This window comes from Limanda limanda, chromosome 8, assembly GCF_963576545.1.
Source record: "Limanda limanda chromosome 8, fLimLim1.1, whole genome shotgun sequence".
Classification (NCBI taxonomy): domain Eukaryota; kingdom Metazoa; phylum Chordata; class Actinopteri; order Pleuronectiformes; family Pleuronectidae; genus Limanda; species Limanda limanda.
The window spans coordinates 2,837,442-2,861,884 of NC_083643.1; the positions used below are offsets into that span (position 1 = coordinate 2,837,442).

At 43.0% G+C, this 24,443-nt stretch overlaps 2 protein-coding genes across 5 annotated transcripts in view; both read left to right on the forward strand.

Moving 5' to 3' along the window:
- ppfibp2b (PPFIA binding protein 2b) overlaps window positions 1–18,095 on the forward strand; it is a 57,379-nt gene extending 39,284 nt beyond the window's left edge. For 2 of the 4 annotated variants that reach the window (XM_061076239.1, XM_061076242.1), the window contains 19 exons: window positions 439–663; window positions 1,475–1,567; window positions 3,536–3,647; window positions 5,451–5,512; window positions 5,596–5,671; window positions 5,784–5,866; window positions 5,946–6,013; window positions 6,136–6,201; window positions 6,675–6,735; window positions 8,758–8,908; window positions 12,335–12,470; window positions 14,292–14,411; window positions 14,542–14,692; window positions 15,078–15,189; window positions 15,274–15,362; window positions 15,480–15,602; window positions 15,751–15,876; window positions 16,536–16,724; window positions 17,692–18,095. In XM_061076239.1, coding sequence (XP_060932222.1) covers window positions 439–663; window positions 1,475–1,567; window positions 3,536–3,647; window positions 5,451–5,512; window positions 5,596–5,671; window positions 5,784–5,866; window positions 5,946–6,013; window positions 6,136–6,201; window positions 6,675–6,735; window positions 8,758–8,908; window positions 12,335–12,470; window positions 14,292–14,411; window positions 14,542–14,692; window positions 15,078–15,189; window positions 15,274–15,362; window positions 15,480–15,602; window positions 15,751–15,876; window positions 16,536–16,724; window positions 17,692–17,955 — 2,307 coding nt within the window. In that variant the 3' untranslated portion in view covers window positions 17,956–18,095. The remainder of the gene's footprint in view (window positions 1–438; window positions 664–1,474; window positions 1,568–3,535; window positions 3,648–5,450; window positions 5,513–5,595; window positions 5,672–5,783; window positions 5,867–5,945; window positions 6,014–6,135; window positions 6,202–6,674; window positions 6,736–8,757; window positions 8,909–12,334; window positions 12,471–14,291; window positions 14,412–14,541; window positions 14,693–15,077; window positions 15,190–15,273; window positions 15,363–15,479; window positions 15,603–15,750; window positions 15,877–16,535; window positions 16,725–17,691) is intronic. The other 2 variants (XM_061076240.1, XM_061076241.1) reach the window with 2 other exon arrangements.
- Window positions 18,096–18,862: 767 nt separating this feature from the next.
- rep15 (RAB15 effector protein) lies at window positions 18,863–24,443 on the forward strand. The gene is made up of 3 exons (XM_061076423.1): window positions 18,863–18,908; window positions 22,151–22,467; window positions 23,898–24,443. Exons 1-3 carry the CDS (start codon window positions 18,863–18,865, stop codon window positions 24,441–24,443), a joined length of 909 nt encoding a protein of 302 aa, XP_060932406.1.

Sequence of the window (24,443 nt, forward strand, 5' to 3'; positions counted from 1 at the left end):
GAGCTGCTCCACTGAGGGACGGACCCCGGCCAGGGAGAGGACATTTAACATTCGGACAAATACTAAGGGATTTAAAAAGACAGGATATGAGTCTGGGGGACGGAATGTGACTCACTCACTGTAAAAAGTGTTTTATATTAATCTAAAACTTCTTTTTCAGGGCTCTTCCAACAGATTTTCCTCTTTCTCCCTACAGATTATTTCATTTGATAGGTTTTTTTAATAATTTGATTTAGCTCAGAGGTTTTTGTTTCTTTGTGTTTGAGCTTTTTCCCGCAAATCAAGTTATGGAAACAGGCTTTTCCCCCCAAATACTGATGAAGATGAACAAATAAGTTAATGTCTGTCTCTCCTCTTCCTCTCCTCTCCTCTCCTTCTATTCCTGCTTTCCTCCTCCTCCTCATCATCATCTCACCTCCTCATCATCATCGCTCCCAGTGTGTGGTAAATCTCATCAGTGAGCTCCAGGAGCAGATGTGCAGGTTTCAGGCAGAGATCAGCACTCGCATCCAGGAGAAACGGGCCCTGGAGGAGCAGGAGGCGCAGCAGGAGGCGCAGCAGGAGGAGGAGTTCAGAGGCAGCCGAGCCCAGGGGTCAGCCGGCTCTGACCTCGGCCCCCCCGGCCCTGACCCCTGGATGCACAATGGAGGACAGACTGTACACGTAGGGAGACTTGATGGATGAACTCATCTCCCCCTCCTCCTTCCTCATCATTTCTTCTCCTCTTCCTCTTCTCCCCTTTTTATTTAACCCGTCCACACACCACCCCGGTATTTTGGAAATTTCCACAGAATCAAAACTAACAAACCTCTGGTGAAGTGTGTGTCCACGCAGGAAGCTGGAGTCACGCTGTGCTCTCGGGCTCTTGCAGAAATCTGGAGACTTTTGATTGATTTTTTTCCAAATGCTTCAAATGTCGAAAAGTAAAAATTAAACTCCAAAAGCTTCACGTGAAGTTTTTTCCTGGTGGATGTAGCAACTGAGAATCTTTGACTCCTCACGCGTTTGAAGCATTTGGAAACAAGAACACGTTTAACCCCCCCGGTCTGGAGTTTTGTCTTTGTGTAATCTTGGGTTGTGGATCAGATTGTGTTGATGTAGTTCTCCTGCATGACAGTGGCTCCTCCCTCTACTAACCCAGTGCAGGTTGTGTAGTCAGGCGCTGTGCAGGGTTTTCCTCCGACCGGCCTGGATGCTTTCAGTCCTGCTCTGGGTCCCCCCCCCCCCCCCCTCTGGTTGTGTTGATAACTGCACGCTGTGGTGTCTGTTTCAGGAGGATCACGTTTCCTTTATTAACCTCTGGACTGTTCGGCCCTGGAGATCTTTGTAACTGCACTGAATGTGAACCTGACGTTTTGAATTCCTCTCCCAGTGTAACTGTTGGCATGTTGCACAGATCAGATTCAGATTCTAAACGGGAGATATATTAAAGTTGTGGTTGTGTTGTGTTGTGTTTTTTTTTATTTTCCACCAGGATTTGTTACGAGAAGTGAATCAGCTGAAAAACAAAGTGGACGAGCTGGAAGGAGAGAGGAGTCGATACGAGAAGAAACTCAGAGCAACCAAGGTAAAAACCGTCTTCGTGTTCATGCTCAGAGCTCGATGAGCATCATCAGCTCGTCGTGAACAATCACAACAAAACAATCATTACTTAAAAACCCTTAATACATCTAAGGATCATATTACCACTGATAAATATGAATAGAATACTGAATACTGAGCGTTAATATGCTAATTGCAGTGAGTTAAACTGAGTCGGACTGAATTGTTGCCTGAAACCACCGGGTAAAGTCAAGATGTAAAACATGACAGCTCTTTAAAGTAAAGCCAAATCAATTACAGATCATAAACCACTTCTCCTCCATGTTAGTGGATGGGACACAGACAGAACTAACAAGTAAAAGTACACGTCATCGACCTAGAGCCCAGGAAGCAGAAATGAGACGGTTCTTCTTCTGTTTACGTGAAAGTGAAAGTGAAAGTTTTAACATTTGTAACGTTGGCTAAGTTCTGTTGAATCAAAGTGTGAGACTCAAGCGTTAAATGTCTCAGAGCTTGTAGGCGCCATGACCTCTTACATCGTGATTTGTCATTGAAGTGCAATGCACCCTGGGAAAGGTCGAGACAGGAAGGATCCTTTGAGCAGCCTCGGGAAGGATGAAGCCCCCGACGTTACAGATTATTAAGAAATTAGAATACTTGTTTGTGAGTTGAGGATTTCATAGTTAAATCTGTTAATTAGTTATAATAAAAGAGCGTCTCCCTCTTTCTAAACTGATCATTGTTCACTGGAAGGAGGTGAAGCTGCTTTATCTCTCTCCTTCCTTCCTCCTCCTCCTCCACTGCATCCTTCCTCTATTCTTCTATATTAACCTCTCTCTCTCTCTCTCTCTCTCTCTTTCTGCCGCTTGCTCCCACTCTTCCTTTCTTTCTCCTCATCTCTAAAACAACCCTCTCAATACCCTCTTCCTCTCTCTCTCTCTCTCTTCCTCTCTCTCTGTGTCTCCAGCTCTCTATCTCTTACTCTCTCCATGTGTGTTACCAGTCGCTCATGACCCAGCTGTCCAGCCTCAAGCTGACTGTGGAGCACACGCAGCTGGAGAAGCAGCACTGGGAGGAGCGCTGGCGCGGCGCACAGGTGCCTCCTCTTCCTCCTCTTCCTCCTCTTCCTCCTCCTCCTCTTGTCCGCCGCCTCTCGTCTGATTGAGTCTTTTCCCTGATACTCTGCTTCACTCCGTCCTTTTGCTTTTCCACCTCTCCACCCTCCAGTGTTTCTGCTTCTTCTCTTTGTCCCAGTTTCTTTATTTTGCACTTTGTGCTCTTCCTCCTGATCATCTGTATTTTGTTCTGTTTTGTTCTGTTGGTCATGTGATGGCTGAACTGAGGAGTTTCCGGCTCCCTCTCTTCCTTTCTGACGTGTTTTCTGACAGTTTGCATGGATTATGTGATTCTACGTGATGTGTATGCATCAGTGTTGTTTGTGTATGTTCAGTTGTTTTAAATGTTATAGGAACTCTTTAAGAAGTATATAAGATGAATTAGCTGTTTCTTGTGGAGACAAAGAAAGTTTTTTTCAAGTTTAAGTCCAATTTTCTCACAATTATGTCCAAAACACACTATTTTGAATTATTTAAAAACATTTATTTTATTATATGTCTGAAAAACAACCCTCTCCCAGTTTCTTGCGACCCCCAGGGGGTCCTGACCCCAAGTTTTGGAACCTCTTTATCTATTAGGGGCGTGTCCTCGAGCTCTCAGTCAGGCTCCACCCCCCATTCCTCCAAATATGGTTACTCCAAATAAATCAAACTTCAAAGCATGGAGATCTTCTGGAGAATGTCCGGAACCAATTGTGCGGACATTCTCTGGAGTTCAAGTCTGAAACAACTTGAGACAAGAAGTTATATCTAATTCCACGTGATGTTTTTACGTCTATTGACAAACCCGATAAGTTACTCCTCTGATTCCTGTTGCCTTGAACTTACATCTCCATGATGTTCAATGACCCGAATGACCAACTCTCTTCCCTCCACAGGCCGAGATCTCCGAGCTGCAGCAGCTCTTGGCCTCCAGAGACGCCGAGATCGAGTGCCTGCAGACGCAGCTGCTCGCCAGGGACGGCTCGGCCAGCGACAACGCAGAGAGAGGTACGCTCCATCCAGAGACCCCCCCCCCCCCCAATCCTGGCACATTCCACATCTGTCAGTGACAATGTGTGTGTGTGTCTGTGTGTGTGTGTGGACTCTGAAAACTGTTGCATCTAATCAACGTGTCCCTCTCTCTTGACTTCTCGCCTCTCTGCTGCCCTCTGCTTTAGAGGAGGTGTATATCAAGCAGCTGATTAACAAATGTAAGGCTGTGCTGTTGTGAACGAGTCCGATTTCAAACCAAACACAAACTCTACAGACACCTGACAGCGATTTGTCTCCCGAGACTGAATCAGTGACATTAGAGCTTCACGTGGTCGGACCCAGGTGTCTTCTGGGAGAGCGTTTGGTTTGGAACCGGAGCCGAGTCACTTTGTGTAGAAAACGTCCTGATAGAAGTGTTTCATCTCGAATCTCCTGACGCGATCTTCTGTCAAACATAATGTTCTTTATAAACATCCAGATGGTTTTATCCTGCTTATATTGTGGCCCAAGAAAAAACTAAACTATACGGTAACACCTGCTTATCCATTCTCTGATTCTCATGTGGTCACTTTATAAACATGTAAAACCCTCTGTGTACATGAGAGTAACGGATCTAACATGTCTATGTCTATATTCAAGGTGATTTAAAGGGGCACGTCAGCAGATTCACTAACGACAGGGTCAGAGTTGATGATTTCTGATGATACGTACGATTTCATCTTCGGAGAAAGTTCCTCCAAAGCCACAGAAGAAGTTATTTTAATTTTCAGTGCAATGAGCAAATGAATAAACAGATAAAGAACAACATGCAAGACAGAAAGAGATCTTAGGATGATCTATAAATCAATAGATATGAATTCTGTCATTTGTTCTACAATTTAAATGTTAAACAATATCTAGTCAACTGATTTTTATGAGTAGAATTGGTGGCGTTCCCCTTTTAAACATCTTTCTGTTTTTTAAACAAGATTCGCCTCATGGGTTTTTTGTTGTGTTTGTTAGTGTGTTTGTGTGTTTGTGTGTTGTAGGTTGTGGGTTTTGTATTTGTGTGTTTGTGTGTTTGTTGTTGACCAAGTGCAAGTTTCTGTTTCTCCGCAAATCTGAGATTTCAAGAATACATTTCTAATATTACGAGAAAAGAGTTTAATATTACAATGATAAAGTTGTAGTTTTACAAGAAGAAATTAATAATATTACAAGAAGACATTCTTAATGTACAAGAATACATTTGTAAGAATAAAGTTTAATATCAGGAGATCAACCTGATGAGGAAGGTGCAGCATCTTTTACTTTACAAGTTTCACTAAAAACAAAATCCTTCAGTATCAGGACTTTAAAAAGATTGTGTAAGAAACTGAGTTTAATGTGAAGAAAGATCCTCAGACACATGAAATTGTCTTGTTGGTCACATCAGATTAGTTCAAGATTTGTTTTTTCTGAAATATTCTGTAGTTTTTCTCATTAAATTACATTTTATTTCATTATTAAACTTAATTCTTGTAATATTATAATTTTATTCTTCTGATGTCTGTTCCATTCCATTTCTGCTCCAGTGTACGTCAGCCTCCGTTCGTCTAAGGATTAAATTCTAGTGATTGAAAACAGAAACCTTGTCTTTCCTGTCACTTCCTGCACCCGTGTGTTTGTCCCAGGTGTTGATTCTGTATCAGTCGCGCTGTCACTGTGTGTTCTGCTTGTTTATTCATATTAGCGAGGCTGTCACGTCCATTACCGGCGTCACGTCAGGCACCGATCACCCCCCCCACAGGTCACTGAGACTCTGAAATAACACTTGAATCCTTTGCTTCTGTCCGTCAGACCAGGAGTACCAGAGGCTGAAGGTGGGGATGGAGTCTCTGTTGGCGTCAAACGATGAAAAGGTAAATCAAACCTGGCTTTTCTCACCTCACCACGTATGAACGTCCCCTTTTCTCTGAAGCTCTAACATGTGTGTGATGAACAGGATCGTCGTATAGAGGAGCTGACGATTCTCCTCAGCCAGTACAGGAAGATGAGGGAGGTCCTGGCTCTCACTCAGGGTACGTCCTGAGAATATCAGTTTTTGGGGAACATGGTATTCGACTCCTCTTCCTTCTCTCTCCTTCCTGTTCACTGTGATGTTATTGAGCTGTGTGTTCTCCCCCCCACCAGGGAGCAGTGAGGAGGAGCTGAGCGGCAGTTTGAAGCTCAGAGCCATCACACACAAAGCTCACTCCGACATGCTGCGGTCCGAGGTAACATCACAAACTGTCGCCTGGAAACATTCCTACACAAATGATATTTAGCTTGAATCACTGAATTGTGTTTCTACAGATCTCATCAAGAGGATCTTCTCCACTGATGTTATCGTCATCACCGTACCAGAGAGAACTGGACTTAAGGTACGGACGCACACATCAAAACATAACTTAAAACATGTCTTCATCTTTAAATGTTTTGATTTATAATAAGTACACATAGACACACATCATGTAAACATTTCCTCTTTTTGTTGTTTTTGAAGCCTCCAAAACTCAATGGACACATCCTTGGTGTCGACTGCAGATACGAGTTTCTTCAACGGTTCCTGGTGAGTTTGTGTCAGCGCCCACTTCTACCAACAGTCCCCTTAAATTTAACTAAGCAGCAACAAATGTCAGAAATGTCTCGATTTCACAAGTTCAGAGTCGTAAAAGGTTCCTGGATCCGTCTCGTTGTCCGGATCAAGAACTTTCTTTGTCCGTGTCTCATCCTGACACAAAGATTTGTGGAAGTCCGTTCGGTTTTCAAGTCAGATTTAAGAATAACACATTAAAAACAACAGGAGTTCAATCATGGCAAAGGAAAAATTACAAAAGCATTGATAAAATATTAGATGTGCAATGTTAGAAATAAGATTTGAAGAAATTAAAACTATAAAAGACGCAGAAGATAAGTTATAAAGACATAGAGATGATAAAATAATGATGATGAGGTGTGATAACATGGTTCAGGTATCATTGTAATATCATGTGATGTCTTTTCATTCTAGCAAACTAATTGTAAATCTTATTTTTCATGCAGGCATCAGCGCAGGTTGTTGTCCAGCAGCCTGGAGGAGCTGCAGAGTGGATCCTTACAAAAGGTTGGTTGTTTATTTCTGTTGTTTCCTGCTGATATAAAACAGTTCAATCTTTAATTCACATCAACTAACTTTCTGCTGTCAACTGCTTTGTAACCGACTAGAAATAACTCTAACTTCTGTTCTTGCTAAATGACTAACCTGCTCCCTCTCTCTCTCTCTTTGACTGTACTGTGTGTGTGTGTGTCTCTGCGTGTGTGTACGTGTAACTATGTGTGTGTGTGTCTCCTCCCTCTCTTGTACCTGTGTTGACTGTAGGCTGTAGAGATCCAACCTGCTGAGAGTGAATCAGATGTAGGTGCAGAGGTACTGATCTGCTGCTCGACCTCACACAACCAAACCTTGTTTCCTTCTTCATTAAAGAGTCTGAGAGCAGCACTCCTTGATTTCACGTTCAGATTGTGTGACGCTTGCACGCACAACCCTCGAGCTTGCACTCACATAGTTCCCTGCTTGTGCTCCAGCTCCAGCTCCTTTGCACATGATTCCCCAAACGAAAGAATGTCCGGTGAAGTGATGAAGAATTAAACTGCCCACTATTTGGGTTTCAGTTGTCACAGCGATCTGCTGGACTCCTGCAGCACACAGACGGGAAACCTCTGTAATAATTAAGCCTTGGAGGTCAGGAGAGCACAAGTCACCTCCTGCCCGGGACGCTCAGACACATAAAGCTAACGCACCCTGGTTTTCATTCATCATCACGACATCTGGCCTCTTCTATTGGTTGTTGCACAAAAAGAAATCCAAGAGCAGAGTAGAAATGTGAGAGAAGACGTTTCACACGCACAGAAACAAAGTTCAGACTTGTGACTCAGGGATCAGCTGATGGGCAAACTTTCACTTGGTGTCAAGATGCTGAAGGTCAAAGGTCAAGGTCACACTGGCCTCGTAAACAAGTTTTTCAAATCTGCCTTTAGGGGAGTTCTTACTGTTTTGACCAGTTAGTAAAAGATGAATTCATTAGATTTCACACAGGATGGTGATTCTAGTTTAATCATACTATTGTTGATAGTGAAATATTTTCTTCCGTTAAAGCGCCGGAGTAAGAAGAAGCGTATTTCTTCTTGAGATCCTATTTATAACCTGAGCTTGTTAATGTTAAACACTTCGGACATCAGACTTCTGTGTGGTGTGGCTCACGCTCCCCCTGACCTCTGACCTCTTGTTCCCAGTGTGATGAGCCGAGTTCACAGCTGAGTTTTCTTTTCCACTGCATGTGACCGCTGCACTTTCCTGCACGCTCATGAAACACATGGTGGTGACCACGCCGGCGCCCGGGCCCGACCTGGACGGGCTGTCAGGAGCGCTCGGCGTCACCGCTGCCTCGGAGCTGTTTCTCTCCGCTGGCCTTTCCCCGGCTCCGCCTCCAGAGCCCCGGTGACTCTGAGGCCTGCTCAGATATCAGACATCCTTGGACATCATGTCAGCCTCCGCAGGAACAAAGGAGCAAATCAAACATGACCCCACCCACCCTTGTCTTATGAAAGATATTTACATGACGAGAGAAGTAGAGAACATGTGATTTAATACAGTATACATAACGGTGCATTGCTGAAATGACTGAATTCTAAGAGGTTTGAGGTTTGAGTTGTTGATCGAAGGCAGAACTCAAAGCTGGAATCAGTGAAATGTGAAATTCAGCAGAACATTTTCATAGTATATGATGCTGGTATTTGAAACTCGCTGCTAGACCAACCAAGCAAATCTGATCTGATCTTTAAAGGCACTTACACAGCTCCCTTTTTGGTCTAAGCCTTTTAGTTTAGTCCAGACCAACAGACCTGACCCAGGTGGTCAGGGTCCGGATCAAACTGAACCATGGTTTGGTTAGTTTGCACTTTTTTGAATAGTTTGGACGCAGGACCTACAAATATCAGACAAAATACTTTAGTCCCTAAATCACAATGTGAAACCAACACTCACCGGATCAAATGAAACTATCGATCAAAGACATGAAGCTCGGTTCAGACTCTCAGGTGTGAAAACGCTTCTTATTTGTATGATTTCTTTTTGTTCCTCGTGCAGAATCCTGACCTGGAGCTGAGCAAGTATCAGACTCTCCCTGGAAAACGAAGTAAAAAGAGCGAGCGGAGACCTGAGATGAACGGAGACGGAGAATACTCGTCTCCCTCGCAGCTGTCTCCGGTCCACAGCCCGGAGCAGGACTACAGGCTGAGTGAGTCCGTGGAGCATGAACCTTCACTTGGGTTATAAAGTCATTATATATTAAAGGTTATAAAGACACTCTAAGGGTTCTGTTAACTACCTTCTAAAGCATGAAAGATTATTAGGGGTCAGGTACATGAGGAGAAAATACGAGACGATTTGTCATCTTGAGAATAAAGATGATACTGATAAACACTGTGTTTGTGGCTAAAAGGGAAATCAATTCCTTGTTTCTAAAACTGAGGATCAATTTTTACCAATTTATCTGCACAGGATATTTGATATTATTGATTCCCAACATTTCTGCGTAATTCTGGATCATGCAAAACTGAAAAGAACTGTCTTACTCCTATAACTTTTCTTTCTCATGCCTGGTTCTATTAATCTTTCTTACTAATGAACGGGACTGATAGTGAAGCTGGAGTTTATATTTTGACGAAACAAACACCACAAACATTTGCATGACTTACACTTAGGGACAAAAGTCGCTTGGATGAGATCGTCAGCAGCTTAAAGACGGGAAGAAGTGGAAATATTTGAAATGGTTCTGTCCAAAGATAAAGAAATAATCCTTCTCTATCTGCAGCTCTACACCTTAAAGCTCTAAAGCTCATTGATTGTTACGTTACATCTTGTAAGTTGTGGTTGTAACGATGGTCACAGTCTTATTGTCCCAGGACTCCAGACGTCACTTTACACACCAATGAATATCAGGCTCATTTTATACAGACAGAGCCAGGCTAGTTGTTTCCATTTACTTCCAGTCTTTATGCTAAGCTAACGAAAACTGGTTTTGTGATTTTGGAAAAACAGATTCTTGACTTTATATAAAAACTAATGGACTGAAGTCATATTGAATAAACTTTGTCAACCAACTCTGCTCCAACTGCTTCCTCCTCTATGGTTTCCTCTTCCTCCGCTTCTTCTCTTCCTCCCCTTCATCCCCTTCTCCTCTTCCTCCCCTTCTCCTTCTCCTCTTCATCCCCTCCCCTTTTTCTCTTCCTCTTCCTCCCCATCTCCTCTTCCTGCCCTTTTCTGGCGACAGTCCGCTGCAGGAGTGCCAGTGCTCCGGCTTTAGGTACTGTATGCTCACATGGAAATTCAAATGTCAGCACTGGGAAGTCACTTTCACAGGACTGTCACCTGAATGTTCAGCTTTTTAAATGGGGAAATACGTTTAAATATTACATGCTAGGTTTTAAACGTTCATTAATGCTTATTCCATTAGACTTTAATTTTTAAATGCAGCATTTTCAGTTTGTTATGAACTGTAGATCTTTCTCAACGATACAGATATAAACACGTTGTAATAAAACTACAAACCAGAGATTGTTTGTGATACAACGTGGCTTTTCGAGGGTTATGGCTAATTTAAGCTGCCTTTACGTACAAAAAGAGATACGTCCGTTTCAGAGAGTGTAACCGTCACTGCCTACGTACTAAACGTAATCATAAATCCACTAGAGGGCAGCGCTGAGTTAAGAGTTTCTATGGTGGAGGTGGTTGGATGATGTACGTCTTAAGAAAGCCACGTTTGAAACGGCGGTGACCCAATTTACCAACGTGTAGAAAAATGAACGCAAAGTACGCACTGAAGACGTAGCATCTAGGTAGCTAATGTTGAGCATAAATTATCCTTTATTTTCTACTTGACTTCTTCAATTCATCATTAATTATGGGGAAGCGTAAGTCTCTACTTGACACGCGTCTTAAATTCGGTCTCAGAAAGTCGAAACCTGCAGAAACCTTCGTTCAAAAGCTTCCGACCAACAGAATGTCACGTCCGTTTTCTCCCGAACAAAACCAGATTGTCGTGTCACCGTCAAACATCGGAGGTGAGCGACTGTTTCCCCCGAGGATCAGCGAACTATCAAGTGAGGATTATTAGAACTCCCGCCCACGACTCAGAGAGCCGTGTTGAAGATAATGCTGCAGCTCTCTCACATCAGCGTTCACAGGAACCAACACACACTCACTCTCACAGCTAACAGGCATATAAGCATCCGGAGCTTAGAGCAGGAGTGAGATCCCAGAGCCGTGAGAGGCCAGAGGAACGCCAGCTTAAGGATGCACACAGTTCAACTGGCTTAGACATCCAAGAGTAAACAAACAGGGATGCAACCTGACATCCTCACTTCCCCCGCCCCCCCGCTGAGTCGCCCGCTCGCCCTCTCGCCGGCGGTCTGAAGGAGCGAGTGGAGGCAGCGCTTAAAGTAAACAACGGGAAAAAGCGTCAGCATCAAACAGCGGCAGCAGATTAGATTTAAACCAAAGGATGGAAACTCTCAGGTCACTCGTAGGTTCGCGACTCGCTTCTTTGTGTTTGACACAGATTCTTAATAATAATAACGTGTGTGTGACTAACGCTGGCTTCTGATTTCTGTCCACTTGCTTTCCTCTCGATTCACTAACTGGTTCAGGATCTCCTGGGAAACACGACCTCTATGATGTCGGTGGGTACTGACCCCCCCCAACCCCCCACCCCCGGTGTGACTGGATCCTGAGTGTCTTTGTGTTCGCTGCTAATTTAGCTACTTGCACCATTAATTGAATTATAAATTTGTACATGATTTTGAGGAGAAGCCACAGATGTTGTATAAAGATGGACGACATGACAGCTCCCAAAAAATGAAGCCAAAGTGTCTCAATTGCTGAAGTCTATGTCATAAACGTCCTCCATGTTAGTGGAGGGGACACGGACCAAACTAACAAGTAGAAGTACACGTCAAATACATGTACAATATGTCATTTTAGGTAGTTCTTATCACACAGATGCGTTTATTATTTATTTGACGATATTAAAACGTGCTGGCTGAGATGTCATGATTGATACCTGAGACTGACTAGCGATTAGTCAGGACTATTTATGGGCGGGGCGTCGATACCTTGTCTTCACCCACGATGGCAGATTTCTTATTCAGGATATTTTGGCTTCATTTCTGGATCAGAAGAGTCCTGTCGTCCATCTTGATTTACAGTTTATGGGAAAAATCAATCCGACTTTGGGAGATTTCCCAGTGAACTTCCCATCAAGTGGTGATGTACAAACAAATGTGTCCATTGGATACTAGTCATTGTTCCCTGTACACTGACAATAGTTCCGTCTTCCAGTTCTCTCTCTGTTGGTGTAATAATTGTATCTTCCACCATGTTGTTTTGATTGTTGTTGTCATGACTGCAGTGTTTGCATCCTGTAGTATTTCCCTGTATGTACAGAATGAAATCCACATACTATTAGTTTCATACGAAGGTTTTGGACACACTGAATAAATCCCATTATGCTCTTTGGCTAAATCTATAGACTGCATGTGAAATGAAAAAAAAGCCAAAAGATCTGCATCGCCCCCTGGTGGCATCACAGCTCATAAACCCGTTTAATAATTTACCTGATTTGCTCTCACGTCCTCAACCTCCCTGCTGTGTCTGTCTCTGTCAGGACATCCAGAGCGGCTGGACGAGCTCGTCCTCTCAGACCAGTCCCCTCTGTCCTCGGGGGTGGACTCAGGTCAACAGTCCCCGGTCTCACCAGAGAACAGGAAGAGCCACAGAGGCATTAAGAAGCTCTGGGGGAAGTAAGTAATCTCTTAAAGGTCTTTATGTTTTGGTGTCATACAAACCAAATCTTCATCGTTAGGAACGATACAGGAAATCGTTCCTCCCAACCGCAATAAGACTGTTCAACTCCTCCCCCTCTGTCAGAGCCTCCATCACAGAACTGCACTAAACCTGTCTCCTTGCACTGTGAACCTGTACAACACTCCGCTCCATATACACTTACTTCACATCATATGTGATATGTGTTAATATAAACCATATTGATATTACATATCATTTTATACAATAATATTGTCTTTTGGACACTCTGTCTTCATATTCTTACACTCATAGTATATTATATTATCTATTGTATAGTCAAATACTTATATTTATACCTCTACTATATATCATATCATATAATATCATAGTCTTTGTATATTCTTTGTATATATATGTCTATATACACATATTTATACATGTGTACATGTTATTATTATTATATTTACTATTATTATTTTATATACTGTTGCTGCCATTATTACTATATACTGCTATTATATTGGTATAATTACTATCATATATAAATATATATTATGTTATATTATATACTATATATACTGTACTATTTTTATATACTGTCTAACAATAACATGACCATCATATCATCAGTACTATTACCATCATCTTGCCACTGCACCTTATCTACCTATTTATCTTGTGTTTCTGTTTTTATTCTTTCTACCTCAATATTTTTTATTTTATTCTATTGTATTGTATTTTATTGTATTCAAATATACAGGCTGCTATGACGACTTAATTTCCCTTCGGGGATGAATAAAGTAATCTATCTATCTATCTATCTATCTATCTATCTATCTATCTATCTATCTATCTATCTATCTATCTATCTATCTATCTATCTATCTATCTATCTATCTATCTATCTATCTATCTATCTATCTATCTATCTATCTATCTATCTATCTATCTATCTATCTATCTATCTCTCTCTCTCTCTCTCTCTCTCTCTCTCTCTCTCTCTCTCTCTCTCTCTCTCTCTCTCTCTCTCTCTCTCTCTCTCTCTCTATCTATCTATCTATCTATCTATCTATCTATCTATCTATCTATCTATCTATCTATCTATCTATCTATCTATCTATCTATCTATCTATCTATCTATCTATCTATCTCTCTCTCTCTCTCTCTCTCTCTCTCTATCTATCTATCTATCTATCTACCTCTCTCTCTCTCTCTCTCTCTCTCTCTCTCTCTATCTATCTATCTATCTATCTATCTATCTATCTATCTATCTATCTATCTATCTATCTATCTATCTATCTATCTATCTATCTATCTATCTATCTATCTATCTATCTATCTATCTATCTCTCTCTCTCTCTCTCTCTCTCTCTCTCTCTCTCTCTCTCTCTCTATCTATCTATCTATCTACCTCTCTCTCTCTCTCTCTCTCTCTCTCTCTCTCTCTCTCTATCTATCTATCTATCTATCTATCTATCTATCTATCTATCTATCTATCTATCTATCTATCTATCTATCTATCTATCTATCTATCTATCTATCTATCCATCCATCCATCCATCCATCCATCCATCCATCCATCCATCCATCCATCCATCCATCCATCCATCCATCCATCCATCCATCCATCCATCCATCCATCCATCCATCCATCCATCCATCCATCCATCCATCCATCCATCTATCTATCTATCTATCTATCTATCTATCTATCTATCTATCTATCTATCTATCTATCTATCTATCTATCTATCTATCTATCTATCTATCATTCTCACTGTATTTGTCTCTTTGTCTCTTTTTCGTGTTGTCCTCAGGATCCGCCGCAGCCAATCAGGAAGCCCCGTCCAGGTGATGGACCCGGAGCTGGGAGAGTTTAAGAGAGGAGGCTTCAGAGCCACAGCTGGACCCCGACTGGCCCGATCAGGGAACACACGGTACACTTACACGCCAACATATATGTTATCATACATGTAGAATATATCTGAAGGGGACAGAGGGAAAAAGACCCGAGACTCGTTGTGGTTGTGTCGTCTCATTTAAGACAGTTTTTCCTTTTCCTCTCAGAGACCTGAAGTTGCCTTTCTCCAAGTGGAGCTCAGATCAGGTCTGTGATTGGCTGGAGGACATCGGACTCGGCCAGTACGTCGTCTTCGCTCGCCACTGGGTCACCGGAGGTCACACTCTCCTGTCGGCCACCCCACAAGACCTGGAGAAGGTACACACACACACACACACACACACACACACACACACACACACACACACACACACACACACACACACACACGGTTTATCTCTTCTCTGAACAGAGACATCTGGAACTGGCTGATTTCTACGTACCTGGCGAATGAATCATCCGTCCGTCTCAGTTCTGCTTGTCTGATCGGACTCGTTGTGTGTCTCTCTGTTTTTGTCCCTTTAGTTTCGCCCATCGCTGCTTTTCAACGTCTTCTTTAGTTTCGCCTTCAGCGCCGTCACCTTGTCTGTCCAACGTGTCGCCCTGTCTCTCACCATGCTCATTTAAAATTTAGTAGTCCTCTGTTTTGAGTTAAATCTAAAAAGTCGTCTTTAGTGAAATCAGTGTCTCTGGTTCCCTGCAGGAGATGGCGATGAAGAATCCTCTCCACAGGAAGAAGCTGCTCTTGGCCGTCAGGACGTTCAGCAGCAAACAGCCGGAGAAGTCCGCGCAGCTCGATTACATCTGGGTTACACGTGAGCTTCTAGATATCACACATACAACACGTTTATTTATCCTGAACTCTGTCGTCATGGAAACTGAAAGGTTTACTCCCCCAGGTTGGCTGGACGACATCGGCCTCCCTCAGTACAAAGATCAGTTCAATGAAGGACGAGTGGACGGACAGATGCTGCAGTTCCTCACCGTGGTGAGTTTATAAAGACGCTGCACAGATGAATCAGATCTTAAACTTGTAGAGAACTTCATGAACCAAGTTAAATCCTTGTATATGATCTTCTCACTTCTTCTCCTCCCTTGATTTCAGAATGACTTGTTATTCCTCAAAGTGACGAGTCAGCTCCATCACCTCAGCGTCAAGTGTGCGATTCACGTTCTCCACGTCAACAAGTTCAGCGCCAACTGCCTCAAGCGCCGGCCAGGCACCGAGGTGAGAGTGTGTGTGTGTGAGGAGCATTTTGAGCAGAGACCTTATGGAGTGAGGACATTTTCCAAAGGGCTGCTTGAGGGTTAAGACTTGGTTTTTGGTTTTAGGATCAGAATCTGTCTTTGTTCATACATTCCTCCATTTGTTTCAGAACCAGTTCTCTCCCAGTGAAGTGGTCCAGTGGTCCAACCACCGGGTGATGGAGTGGCTGAGGTCCGTGGACCTGGCGGAGTACGCTCCCAACCTGCGTGGCAGCGGCGTGCACGGAGGGCTCATCGTGAGTAACCGCCACGACCATAGAGCGTCTGTAAAGATGGAGGACATGATGGCTCCTTAAAAGTGAAGCCAAATCATTTGAATCGCCCCCTGGTGGCTGGCTGCAGAAGAGTTTTTGGTTTTAATTGTTTTTTGATGATATGAAAATGGACCAGCTTCTTCCCGGCTGCAGTGGGCCTTATCAACAAGGCCCGGGACCCCCACCTGACTTGGACTCTTATCCCGAACCCACGCCTCAATTCTGTGTTACATTAACACACATAACAGTATATTGCATATTGCACATCGACATTTCTCTCCTGTTTTGCATTTTACTCTTTCTTTAACTTTTTATATCTTGTATATATTTTTGATTTGTTTTATATACAGTTATTTCTTTCTTATGTGAAGTACTTATTGTGTTTTTATGCTTTATGTTCAATGTATGCACCTATTTACCAAAGAAAATTCCAGGTAGGTGTAAACCTACTTGGCAATAAATCCTTTCTGATTCTGATTCTGATGATTGACAGCTGGGACTGACTTGTGATTGGTCGAGCAAGGACCTTAACACTGAGGCTCCACCCCATATTTTGGCTTCATTTTTGTGCAACAGGAGGAAGTGGAGACATGTCGGCCATCTTTATTACCAGTCTGATAATGACCGTCTCCTCCCCCCAGATGCTGGAGCCGCGCTTCAACTCGGACACGCTGGCCCTGCTGCTGAACATCCCTCCTCAGAAGACGCTGCTCAGACGCCACCTCACCACCAACTTCGACAACCTGGTGGGGGGGCAGGCGCAGCAGGAGAAGAGGGAGTTCACGGAGGCGGCCGGCGGCTCCCCCCTCAGCATCGCGGCCAAAGTGAAGGTGAGACGACACAAACACAAACACACAAACACAAACACAAACACGGGAGACATCGTGTTTGACCCGGAGCAGAAGAGGAACACACACAAGAGAACAAACACAAACCCACAGTGAACCCGTCCTCCTCCTTAATCCGGGGTGAGACCTCGGGGTGTCAGCTCCGGTTAAGCCCTGAGCCCCTCAGTGTTTTGAAACCCCCCCCCCCCCGGGACTGCCGTGCTCCTCCTCGCAGATTAGAGACTCCGCCGTCAGCGCTAAGTCCCTCGTGTGCTCTGCTGAAGAGAAACTGAAAATAAAGAATCCACAGTTAAAAAAAACAGAACCCACAATAACTGTCGACCCATTTTTTACCTCGGACACCTAAAGCTCAAATGTCCCGAGGAGCACCATGAATATTAATGTGCACAGATATGACCTGGTGTGGAGAATAGACTGTGTGTGTGTGTGTGTGTGTGTGTGTGTTTGTGTGGGAGAGAACAAACTTATAAAAGTTGCTGTTCCTTCTTGCCTGATGTCACTTATTAATCACCTGCACTGAAGACACAGAACATGTGGATATGAGAAAAGTATTGTATATTATATTATAGAATAGTATATTATAGTATATTATAGTATATTATAGTATATTATAGTATAGAATTACCTTCACCAGGGAGGTTTTCACTCCGATTCGTTTGTTTGTCTGTTTGTTTGTTGTTTGTCAGCAGGATTACACAAACACTACTTAAGGGATTTCCATGAAACTTAGTGGGATTTAGGAACATGGACCGAGAAATAACTCATTTTCTTTTTGAACATTTTGAGATTAAGACGTTTTTTGACCTTTTCACAAATTTTTCTGCGAATAATTAATGGATCTTGAAGAAAACATATTTAGGGACCGTATTTCTATGAGTGTTTGTTGCAGCTTTAGATTTCATATAACCCTCACAGTCACGTCTTCTGTCTTCCTCTTTTCCTGCCGCAGCCAAAGAAGTTGGGTTTCTCGAACCTGACTCACCTGCGGCGGCGCCGAGCGGACGAGTCCACGGATTACGTCTGTCCCATCGAGTCGCCCTCGCCGCAGGCGGCTCGGCCCGTGGCCAACGGGTCACAGGTGCGTCCGTACGCCGGCTTCAGAGGCCTGAGCCCCATCCTGGACCGGGAGCCGGACCGGGAGCCGGACCGGGAGCCGGACCAGTCCAGGGACCAGGTGGGACTCGACGACAGCAGGGCTCTCCCGTCTCCATGACAACACCCATGACCACAACATGGCGTCGGTGTGTCCACACCACGGACAGACATGTTGTCACGCTTTCCGCCAATCGGCTTCTACTCTGCTTCCTCTGCTTGCGGCCCATAATACCTCAGCTCATCCGCTCCCTGCTCCCCCCCCCCCACCCCCCACCCCCCCCCCATCAGCCCGACCCTGTGCCTTACTCCTGAAGAGATTCACAGACTGTGACGATGAATCTAACGCACAAAGCGTTTCGATGACTTCACTTCCCCTCAGATAACTGACTAACCCGACCTCAGCCTCAAACCTGTGCCATGAGCGCCTCTCTCTCTCTGGACTCTTCCTGTGACATCACTTCCTGTAACCCGCACAGTATATACACGGACAACTCCTGTTGTACAGTATTCATTTCTAACATGTGTGCACCACCTCCAGGGGATTTTTAAACGTGTGCGAGCCGTCACATCACTTCCACCTTTTGTATCCTGCAGTTTGAATACAGGTCTGTCACATGGCTGAGATTAACTCGTGCAATATTTGCATAATCTTACAAATGGAGGGATTTTATTTATTATTTATGTGATTGCAGATCCAGTTATGAAACAGCATGTTTTCTTTGAAACCTGAGGTGGTGATTTTGTACCGTTATTTTCATATTTGACTGTAATAGTATTTTTATAGTAAAGAAAATCCTGCTCTGCTAAAGGAAGCTCACGTGTGCTCATGTAAATGTCAAAAAGAAATTATCAAATCATTTAATAAACAAAAAATTATACGTGTGTAAAGTTGATTCCTCCTTTTTATGGAAAAGCAGATGAGGTTATAGACGTGTGTGAGATGATAAACAACAAGGATGTGTCACAGCTAACCTCAGATACCTTCATCATTAACCTCTGCTCTCATCATCATCACCGTGGCTGCCATGGCTGTCCCCCCCCCCTGCCGACCCACTGTCGACCATCACCACGGTAACCCTGTTGCATGAGAAGCGCATGTGTGACCGAGCATGTGTGAAGCCAAATTATCCTGGATATGAATATTTACACCGAAGACAAATGTGAGTCAGTCTCAGCTGTCAATCGAGACATTTCACTCCAACGTACTTGAATGAAACGTTGTAGAACCTCCACATCTCCTTGTGACATCACATATAAATCCCGTATTTTTATTTGGAACTGAACCAAAGTCGTAAAAATAGGGAAAACAATTCCCTGAATCCGCCCCCTTATAAATGTATTTGCACTAAACCTTCTCCCAAGTTTCATGCTCCTCTGTTCGGAGAAAGACATAAACTCTTTAAATACTTTATCATTAAACCAATAAATCAGTTAAAATGCACTTTAATGTTTGGTCCACGTCCCATCCACTCACATGGAGGAGGTGGGATTTAGGACCTATACTAAAACCAGCCTCCAGGGGGCGATCGAGAAGTTTTGGCTTCACTTTTGGGAGCCATCATGTCGTCCATGTTATTACAGTCTCCAGGTTCACAGTGTGTGTCTGTAATCATGTGATGAGCCGTCGTGTGTGTGTGTGTGTGTATGTGTGTGTGTGTGTGTGTGTGTGTGTGTTTGTGTGTGTGTGTCTATCTATGTGTGTGTGTGTGTGTGTGTGTGTGTGTTACAGATGGCGAGCACAGAGGGCACCATGTTGCAAATAGAAGCTTTGTCTGAAAGCATCAACAACCTCACAGTAAGCACCCGCAAACACACACACACACACACACACACACACACACACACACACACACACACACACACACACACACACACACACAAGCTGCTGGGTAATGACTCCTGCAGCAGCCGATAAGTAAACGCTCCTCGTCGACTGGAACAGAAGTTTCAGACGCTCAGATGGAAACTCTGCAGTTTAATGTGAGAGATAAACACAAACACACTCAGATCTGTGAGGAAATTAAAAAGTAATTCCAGTAGAACCAGCGGGAAACCTGCTCCCAGTACTTCATTACTTCCTGTTGTCATGGAGATGACAGCCTCCATTATCTTCCTCCTGTTGTTAATTGTACATCAAAGCTGTGGATAACGAACATGTACGACCACCTTGTGATAAAACTATAACAAATGTCACTTAGAAATATTATTAATACCATTATTTGAGGGAGCATGCTTGCACATTTAAATAAGAACCTGTTGAAACTGTGTAAAAATTCGAGGTATTTTTCTCCAATTTTCAGAAATAAATAAATTGTATTTGCTTCCAATTGTACCAAAACTTAATGAATCAATTAATTAAGGAAATTACAATTAATCAAACCTAATTCATCACCAACACCAGCTGCCAGGTAAAGTCTTAAACTCCCATGATGCTTTGCTTCCAGTTCCTGCTCAGCAGGGAGGAGCTGCAGAAGGAGAGGAGGCGGCCTCAGGCGGCGCTCGTTTGACGGACAGTGACCCAACGCACCTCAAGCCCCGCCCTCTCTCTGCTGGTCACATCACCTCCTACCAGCCTCTGATTCTCATGTAACTTACAGGAAACTCTGATTTACAAAGGTCACACTTTTTAATGTTCTACGATGATGAGGTTTCAAACAAAGTGAAATTCCTTTATCTGGCAATTTGAAAGCACAAAAACTCAGAACAATTTGATTCTCGGGCCATTTTTCAAAGTTTATTCATTCACAATATGAATGGGACCATGTTTACAAACATATCTAAAGCACGTTCATTCTTTGGAATTATGTTGTTTACGTTAGGAAGGAGGGATTCTGTCATGAATTGATATTTCTATACAGTAAGATTTTGCCCATTTAGCTCCATTAGTGCTTGTTTATCCAGGAGAGAAGAGTCACTGGATCATGACGACTGTTTTCCTCCTATTAACAACGTTGAAGACAAGATATGTGAAGGATCCTGTGAAATATGACTAAAAGTAGAATCTGTGAAACCACTTGACAACACATTGGTACATTCCACACCAGCCTAACTTCAGTATGTCAGGTTTAGACGTGTTAAACATTTGTGAACTTGAGGAGCTTCAACAGTCTTGGAAGAAGAAATCATGGAGAAGCTGGAATTCTTTTTGCTCTTAAAGGAAAAATGAAATATGTCACTATAAGTTTTTTTGGTAGATTTCTTTGGATGTTCGAATTTTTCTGCTCATTTTGTAGTTTGATGAAGATGGCTCCTTGATCCTGTTCCTTCCCTTTGCACCTCGGTACAGAACCGCTTCAGATGTATATTACTGTAAATATTACTGTAAATATTTAGGACAGTAAAGGTTACAATCAACCAAAATGTACAACTGCACAAATGGCAAATCACCTGATGAACTGTATAATGAAATAAAAGCACTGTGACAGCCTGAGTCCTCTGAGTTATGAACAGATAACCTCAGGTGAACCATCTGGATTAAAGCAGTGGATTCATAAACTGATTCTTTTCCTTCATGTGGGAATCGACTAAAAGTTTCTGCTGCTTCACCGGCTCGAGAAAACTTTCAGGTTCCATCGGTTAAAACTCGAATTTAACAAGAACAGTTCAACTCCCCTGTCCCAATAAAACCTGACCTACATTTCCTCATTTGTGTTTCTTACCGAAATGAGAGACGAGCACGAGTTGAGCATTTTGTTTACCCACCAAACCCCCCCGGGGCCGGCCCCGGTCGCCGAGCTGCCGCTGACAGTTAACTGGTAAGATCAGTCTTGTGTTGACTTAGCTCAAATTTGACAAGTTCCAAACACACCACACCCGCTCTGCCACAGTCCCCCGGGAGCCCGTGGAGAGAGAACCCTCCTTGTTCTACTGAAGGTTCTGAACACACCAGGACCCCGGAGACTCGGCTTCACACACACACACACACACACACACACACACACACACACACACACACACACATACAGACACACACTGTGTGTTACAGCAGGGCACAGGAGCGGTGGCCCGGTAGTGGACTTGGATCTGAACTTTCCTCCAGACCCGTCCTGGTGAGTAACTTAAAGTTTTAACGGCATTAAGATCCATATTATTAGTGCTGTGTCAGGGCTTTGCGTTGGTAGATGTACGACTGGTAGAGTTTTAATGTGCTACAGTAATTTATTCATTGTTAAATGGAGGAAACGATGTCTCCATATGGCAGGAAAACAAAGATGAAGCTCATCAAAATACTGGTTTCTTGTTCTACCAACCATATGTTCTTATATTTCTTATAAGAGTCGACGTTCATCTAATTGTGTAAATTCTGTTTGTAGTGTATCAGGGAAACCGCCCTGGGATCTCCAGCTCCATCATGGGGAAATCCTTCAGCAAACCCCCGTCTAACCCCTTCAAGGAATCCAACTTCTTCAAATTCAATCACACGACCTACACCCAACCCCCCCCCGAGGAGAGCCCGGCCCCCCGACCCAGCATCTTCGCCACGCTGAGGAAGCCCCCCGTGGTCAAGCCCACTGACTTCATTCCTCTGTTCAACGACTGCATCTCGGCCGCGGCCTCCAGGACTCAGGAGTACCTCCTCTTCCAAGACCCCGAGGTCAAGTTCCACCCGAGCCCCGAGGTGCTGACCCAGGTAGGTTTGATATAGACAGAGTGAAATTCCTTTATCTGGAAATTTGAAAGCACAAAAACTCAGAGACAATTTGATTCTCGGGCCATTTTAACAAAGTTTATTCATTCACAATATGAACGGGACCATGTTTACAAACATATCTTTACCACGTTCATTCTTTGGAATTATGTTGTTCACGTTAGGAAGGAAGGAATTCTGTCATGAATTGATATTTATATAGAGTAAGATTTTGCCCATTTAGCTCCATTAGTGCTTGTTTATCCAGGAGAGAAGAGTCACTGGATCTGACAGCTGCTTTCATCCCAGTTACCGTGGTGAAGACTCGAGAAATTAAAGATCCTGTGAAATATTTCTTAAAGATACATAGATAGATGATAGATCGATAGATAGATAGATAGATAGATAGATAGATAGATAGATAGATAGATAGATAGATAGATAGATAGATAGATAGATAGATAGATAGATAGATAGATAGATAGATAGATAGATAGATAGATAGATAGATAGATAGATAGATAGATAGATAGATAGATAGATAGATAGATAGATAGATAGATAGATAGATAGATAGATAGATAGATAGATAGATAGATAGATAGATAGATAGATAGATAGATAGATAGATAGATTACTTTATTCATCCCCGAAGGGAAATTAAGTCGTCATAGCAGCCGGTATATTTGAATACAATAAAATACAATACAATAGAATAAAATAAAAAATATTGAGGTAGAAAGAATAAAAACAGAAACACAAGATAAATAGGTAGATAAGGTGCAGTGGCAAGATGATGGTAATAGTACTGATGATATGATGGTAATGTTATTGTTAGACAGTATATAAAAATAGTACAGTATATATAGTATATAATATAACATAATATATATTTATATATGATAGTAATTATACCAATATAATAGCAGTATATAGTAATAATGGCAGCAACAGTATATATAATAATAGTAAATATAATAATAATAACATGTACATATGTATAAATATGTGTATATAGACTTATATATACAAAGAATATACAAAGAGTATGATATAATATGATATGATATATAGTAGAGGTATAAATATAAGTATTTGACTATACAATAGGTAATATAATATACTATGAGTGTAAGAATATGTAGAAAGAGTGTGCAAAAGACAATATTATTGTATAAAATGATATATAATATCAATATGATTTATATTAAAGTGAATGATTAAAAAAATCCTCAGTTCAGTATTAACGACAGAATCTGTGAAACCACTTGACAACATATTGGTACATTCCACACCAGCCTGACTTCAGTAAGTCAGGTTTAGACGTGTTAAACATTTGTGAACTTGAGAAGCTTCAACAGTCGAGGAAGAAGAAACCATGGAGAAGCTTGATATATCAAACTGTTCCTCAGAGGTTCCTTGTCTCCTCACAGGTCTTCCTGATGACCTACATCACCCAGAGTCTCGGCCTCAACATGACAGACACCTTCAACTGCACCGCCATGACCCCCGAGCAGCGCATCCTCCTGGGGGCCGACTGGGTCTGGGCCTTGCTGCAGAAGCCCACCAAGAACCCTCGGATCCAGATCGCCGTGCAGATCCTGCACCTGCCGGAGAGGGAGGAGGCCGAGGAGAACTGGGGCCCCCCCGAGGGCTTCAGCGAGTCCATCCAAATGGCCCAGAAGGCCACGGGCAACAAGACCATGTGCGAGAGGTTAGTGGACTTCTGCGCCTCGGTCGGCAAGGACTGCTACGCCCTCTTCTTGTTCTTCGGGAGGAAAAACGACAAGGGCAACATCTACGGCGTCCTCAGCAACAACTTCCAGGCGGCCATCGGGAAGTGCGACAAGATCGACCGGCCGTTGATCGAGAACTTCTTCAAAGGTTCCCGGTATCTCCACACTCCTTCAGGCATGATGCAGGCGATCGTCACCAAGAAGGAGGGAGATCCTCTCACTCTCATGATGAAGTTCACCTGA